Genomic DNA, 6,543 nt, shown 5'->3' with positions numbered 1-6,543 from the left:
CCACTCCAGCACTTCAATGTCTTTCCTGAACTGAGGGGCCCAGAACTGAACACAATACTCCAGGTGTGGCCTCACCAATGCAGAGTACAGGGGAAGGATCACTTCCCTTGTCCTGCTGACCACGCTATTTTTGATACAGGACAGGATACCATTGGCCTTCTTGGCCACCTGGGCACACTGATGGCTCATGTTGAGCTTCCTGTCAATTAGTACCCCCAGGTCCCTTTCTGTCTGACTGCTCTCCAGCCACTCTGCGCCCAGCCTGTAGTGCTGCAGGGGGTTGTTGTGGCCAAAGTGCAGCACCCGGCACTTGGCCTTATTGAACTTCATCCCATTGGAATCAGCCCATTTTTCCAGTCTGTCCAGATCCCTCTGCAGAGCCCTCCTGCCTTCCAGCAGGTCGACACTCCCTCCCAACTTGGTGTCATCAGCAAATTTGCTGATGATGGTCTCAATCCCTTCATCTAAATCGTCAATAAAGATGTTAAATAGGACTGGACCCAACACCGACCCCTGGGGAACACCACTAGTTTCACATTGATAAGGTGCCTTTGAGCCTCCTCTTCTCCAGGTTGAACAGTCCAAGCTCTCCCAGCCTCCCTTTGCAGTGCATATGCACCAGTCCTTTACGCACCTTCCTGGCCCTTTGCTGGACTTGCTCCAGTACGTCCATGTCTCTCTTTCACTGGTGAGCCCCCCACTGGACAGAGAACTCCAGATATACCTCACCAGCGCTGAGTAGAAGGGAGGGATGACCTCCCTTGGCCTGCTGGCAACACTTGTCCTACTGCAGCCCACATAACCGCCAACCTCCATTGTCACAAGGGTGTCACAAGTGATGTAGACACAGAAACACATGGTTCAGATAACAAAGAAATGTTCTGTTTAAAAATCAGATCCTAGGATGCACATTTTCTACTCACTATATGCCCAAATATAAAGAATTTTTATTTTCCAGGGTAGCAACATTAACTGTAGATATGTAGTTCAAATGTTTACACTACCACATCTTAGTGCATCACAACTCTGACACCTCAAGATCATACTTAAAATAAACTGACTTGGCAGTGGGCTGACTGCCTGCATAGCTACCTGTAGTCATGCTCACTGAGACCTACAGACATATATTTCCTGAAAGAAAAAGAAATGTTTATTTCATTACTTAATCACTTCAATTGTAATTAGGTAATGAACCACGCTTTTACTTTAAGGTATTATTTTACTACTTCAATTTTATTACTCTTATTTTAGCATGTATTGCATATCTTCTCTCTATCTCTGAACATACTTCTATGGTACTTGAATGAGTTCTTATTTTACATTCAGGACAGACTACAGTGGACCCCCCTACAGGACACATTCTTGCCCTCCTGTCCCTACTATAAAAAGATTTTTGTGGCACTCGTAACATAAGGCTGCATCTATTGAGCTAACTTATCTCTTTATTAGGAAAGCACCAACATCACATTCTTTAAAATTGCTGGAATTTTTATTTGCCTCAGGCTTATGACTTGCAACCAAAGACATTGTGCAAAGAAAGCAAAGATTAAGTACACTTTAGGGAAAAGGTGATAATCCACATTGGTAACATAGATCAGTCTGATGAAAGAAGCCATCCATTACACTATATAGATTGCAATATTCAATAGCATTTTTTAAGCCAACTTTTTTAATTGAGGAGAAAAAAAAGTTAAGCAAAGTTTACAGTAGACATAAATTTGATACAATTCAAAAAGCATTTTTTTGAAGATCGCCAAGCATAAAGTGGAAAAACATATGTGGGACAAGGTGGATGAACGCTAACTACTGTACATTTATAAGCTATTAAACAAAGTTGCATATATGTACCACAGTGTAAAAAAACAATACAGACCAAAAAAATTTTTTTTAAACTGCCTAATGAAAAATCAAATAACCAGTGGCTTTTAATGGCTTCTCCTGGTTATCAATGCTACAAAAGACTTTTTTTTTTCTCCTTTCTTATGCCACTGAAAAACATCTTATCAAATGATAAAACCAGGCACAACCAAACCATTACCGAGTTAAACCAGCCCATAGAAATATACTATCAACCCACATTTTCCATCAAAAGCTTTTTTTTTGTTGTTTTGTTTTAAATCTTTTGAGGCCCATTTGGTCACAATATGTTACATTTTTTTCCTTTTTTACACCATGATATCATATGTTTGTCTGGCACTATCCTAAAGCTAATTTATAGAGAATGAGAATACAGAAACAACCCAATGTCTATTTGACAAAATGAATACACTGGGTGTAAAATAGGAGAAGGGAGAAGAGAAGGGTTAGGGGTCAGTTCTGCCAAGAAAATAAACCCTACGGATCACTCATCATCACTTCCGCTTGCTTCCGACTGGTCCTAGAGGTAAGAGACACAAGACAAGTCAGAAACTCTTTGCCAGCTATTCTGTGGAGTTTGTTAAAGAAGGAATAAAAAGAAAGAAAAAGGAAGAAAAATGGCAAACTGACTCATCAAGATAGCCCTAAGAAAGCTACTATGTTATCTAATATTCCTCTTTCACGACATTCCATTTAATTGCTGTAGACTTCTTTAGAGAAGGAAAGATGCAGAGTTGCAATGTTGCAATAGCTGAAGCAACCACCGAAAAAAAACAACCAACCCAACAAAAAACACAAGTTAATAGTTTTTCATCTGTGGACAAAAGCAAACAGACCATGAGGTTTCAAGGTTCAATGAAAGTAAGAACAGCTCCAAGAAATAACTTCTTAGACATCTTGTCCTTCAACATTGGGACCAGATATCGTAAGTACACACAGATACAGTTAATATCCCCATTCAACTCTCACAGTGATCAATACAGTTTAAAAATGCGCTTAAGAATGACTATTTGAGAATTCTGACAGCAAGCAGGACAGGGTAGAGACGCAATTACTGCAACCACTTCCACAGTCTCAGTCAACAAAACTTACATTTTCATCTTGATCCTCATCACTATCATCATCACTCACGACAGGCTTGGCTTTTGCTCGACTTGGCCTCTTCTTGCCTTTTCCTTTCTCCCGACCTTTTTCATCCTTCTTGTTCAGCTTGATTTTGACTTTCACTGATTTTGCTGAAAAAAAAAAGTTAATAGTATAAATGAATATGACTTTCACTTATCAACTTTTAAATGTCTCTGTTCACAGAAATTCACGCCTGGTAGCAGCCTGAAAAGATATTTGTCTGTGATCTTTATTTGGACTGTGGAACCATGAAGCAGAAGTATTTGCTTTTATTTCTCTGTTTCTGGCTAGTTTTAACAGTAATTTGTATTAAACCATAAAGAATAACTTTAAGTTGACCACATGCATCTTCTGCTCATTCTCACAACACAGGGTGTCTACAGGTAGCATACGGTCCTGTGGGTAGACACAAATCTAAAAATACTTTCTCCCTTGCTCACAGAAATGTCTATCCTTTGTACAAACAGACAATTTCTAAACTACAGAAATGCTTTGTGGAGATGACCAAAAAGTTTTGTGTTGACACCTTTTTGAAGAACACGTTAAGTTCCTGATTCCAGAACATCCATTCATTTCCAAACAAACTGCTAAAGTTGCATGCTTTCCACACCTGCTTGATGGACATGGAAGAATAGCTTGGAGTCAAATACTATACTTTCTGTAACTAGACAGATAGGGTGGCTGGAGGGCATGTGCAGATGTATTGGGTGGCAGAAGGTAGAGTGAAAGGATCTCTTCCACTCTATCACATTTTTAAGTCTGCAGGGAATGAGTGTCACCTTCTGCTTCTGAAACAGTCAGAGTTTCACCTAATCCTTGTCACACTGAAGAATATTTGCAACATCACCTGGTCCTTAACCAAGTGATGAGTTTTATTTGTCACGCCATGCCTGAAGGCTGACTATCCATAGATAACGACTGTCGCTAGTCTCTCCAGGCCTGTCTATTCACAAATAACACAAACAGGACCAGAAGGGTTTATAAATGCTCATAGCCAGTCACATTTGCTTCCACAAAGCACTTCTGTAATTTGTTTCTAGATTAAAAATAGTTTACTGCACTGTAAGTGGTATAGGCAGAAGACTTAAGATGACTGTTAACACCCAAAGCAGCAAACTAAGAAGTTACTTTCACCAATAGAAATACAACCTCATAAACAGTCTCAACACATAAATTGGAAAAATCTCTTCTTCCATCCCCAGATGTACTTTCTTTTCAGTATTTAGCAGAAAACTCACATTCTGATTCTGATTCTTCTTCTTCTTCTTCATCTTCATCATCGTTGCTTTCCTCCTCACTTTCTTCTTCTTTGGCAATCTTCTGTCGAGCACTTTTGAACACAGACTGAAGAACAATGGAATCCTCATAGATCTACAGCAGGAATACAAACCTATGTCAGAACTGTAAAGTCAAGCAATATAAAAAATTCACAGCATGGACCTTAATTTCTGGCACAAACCCACAGGTATACAGCCTTTTCAAATACTGAGTACCGATGCTTGCTGCATGAATTTTACAAGACAGGTAAGCATTATTTTAATGCCCTAAATGAAGAGGTTTGGCAATAGAGAGCCATAAAAATACAATTCCTAAAATGTGTAACATCGAAAATATCCAGTTGGAGTGTTTTTCTTGGAGTATTTTTATTACCACAGGAACTATTGTGTATTTTCATTAGATCGTAATGGCCTTGAAAACCTGTCAAAGCAACAAACTCCAGCAGTAAACACCTTAATTAAAAAATGAGTTATAGTTTAGCAATGTTGATAATGACAAGTAGCTAATGCTCGTGTTAATTATCCTTATTTTTTTCTGAAACCTAAAGTGGCTACAAGGAAAATATTTTTTCTGAAGTAGTTCATTTCTTCCTTCCTCTTAGATCTAAAAACACTGAAAAAGAAATTACAACTGGTGCTTATTATAAACTTAGCACATGTTCTCATACTTCCTGTAGCTTGGGTACCTCAGATACTCTTTTTAACCAGAAGCATGAGGGCACTCTCACGAGTGAGAGGACTACATTTGACTTGCATCACATTTCTCAGATTAACACAATAAAAATCTGTTTTCTTGCTACAAATCTGGGACTTCATAATCACTTTAAAAAATGAGCTTGTACATTTTGTTTTGTAAAACATCAGAAGCCAATTACTGGACAATTCAGCACTAGAAAATTAAGAATAGTTAACAGAAGGGTACAGAGTAATAGATTGTGTTTGGTTTTATCATCATAATTGTTTGAACTACCTTGGCTGTCATACTACTCCTCTGGCTGAAATACAGACTTTCTTGTATTAAAGGACACTGGGTATTTGTGAAAAAGATAATGGAAGGATTTTTGGCTGCCATTACACAACCTGTAAGTTAAAACCAATAAAACTACTCTAATATTTTGCAGGTTCAAAAAAATGAACGAGAAAAAAAACTTTGTTCAGGATACTTTCCATGAAATATGCAATTCTCTTTCTTCACTTGACCACCAAGTCCTTTTTAGAAAAACTGCCTCTCACTGCAGATAGTTCCCCATTTTGTAACTACCAAGGCACTTTTTGTTATGAGATATTTGACTGCTCTTGACCATGGCAAAAATTCTTGACATATAGATGATGATCATGAATGTTTTGAAAAGGCTTTTCTCCTATTGTCTTACAGCATTAATGAGTTGTGAGACCCCACAGCTTCCTTCCTTGAAGTCAAATGATTACTGACTTTCTCTTACACCTACGTTTTTCAAGTCAGCTATTGACAGAAGCTCTTGAGTTTCTCCTGAGGACCATTTATTTTTCTTACAGATAGGCCGAGCATATTCCATTGTACTTAGGAATGTCTCCTTCAACTAACCTTACTGTCCTTTCTCACACCAAACACCTTTCCAAGACAAAAAGAATCAGGGAAGCATACAACATTATACTGTTTTAATGCCAGTCACTACATATTTCAGGTATCACTGTGACTTAGAATATTAAACAGAATTTCCTAGAGAAATGAAAAGGTCTAAAAAATTACTAACTTACTGTGGAATTTTGTAATATTCAGAATCTATTTTGATCCAGAAAAAAAACCTGGGGCTGTTTTGGGAAAAGCTGTGCAAATAAAAGTATTCTTATTCTGACCAAATCCAATTCCAACAGATTTCAAAAAACAAGCAGAAATAAGAGTGGAACTTCCTTCAAAAAGGCAGAAGCAATGACAACAGAACCTCATGACAAACAACGACATCTTCAGTTTCAATAGACACAAACAATTTTAACTCCCTACATGCCTGTATTTCATTTCACCATTCCAACATGAAAAACTCTCAAAATTGCTGAGGTTACACTGAAGACAAAAGCATCAAAAAACAAAGTCTGTCTCTCCCTGAAAGCCCTGCATAAGGCTCCAGCTCGGATAGAGCTGCATTACTCCCAGGAGAAGCAGCATGCATCATACTAACAGAACTAACATGTAGAATTTCACTTGAAGTCACTGTGTACTTAAACAAATGCATTTTGTGTGCACACACAAATAATCTAGTTTACTGAAGTGAATTGGTATGTCGGAGCCAAGCTGGAGCTGAACTAT

At 38.2% G+C, this 6,543-nt stretch overlaps 1 protein-coding gene across 5 annotated transcripts in view; it reads right to left on the bottom strand.

Annotated features, from left to right (window-relative positions):
• Positions 1-1,467: 1,467 nt before the first annotated feature.
• SMARCA2 (SWI/SNF related BAF chromatin remodeling complex subunit ATPase 2) overlaps positions 1,468-6,543 on the bottom strand; it is a 117,684-nt gene continuing 112,608 nt past the window's right edge. For all 5 annotated transcript variants that reach the window (XM_082074466.1, XM_082074469.1, XM_082074467.1 and 2 more), the window contains 3 exons: positions 4,221-4,353; positions 2,950-3,092; positions 1,468-2,377 (listed from right to left, as the gene is read on the bottom strand). In XM_082074466.1, coding sequence (XP_081930592.1) covers positions 2,342-2,377; positions 2,950-3,092; positions 4,221-4,353 — 312 coding nt within the window. In that variant the 3' untranslated portion in view covers positions 1,468-2,341. The remainder of the gene's footprint in view (positions 2,378-2,949; positions 3,093-4,220; positions 4,354-6,543) is intronic.

This window comes from Streptopelia decaocto (genome assembly GCF_964273445.1).
Source record: "Streptopelia decaocto genome assembly, chromosome: Z".
Lineage (NCBI taxonomy): Eukaryota > Metazoa > Chordata > Aves > Columbiformes > Columbidae > Streptopelia > Streptopelia decaocto.
This window is presented reverse-complemented; position numbering and strand designations above follow the sequence as displayed.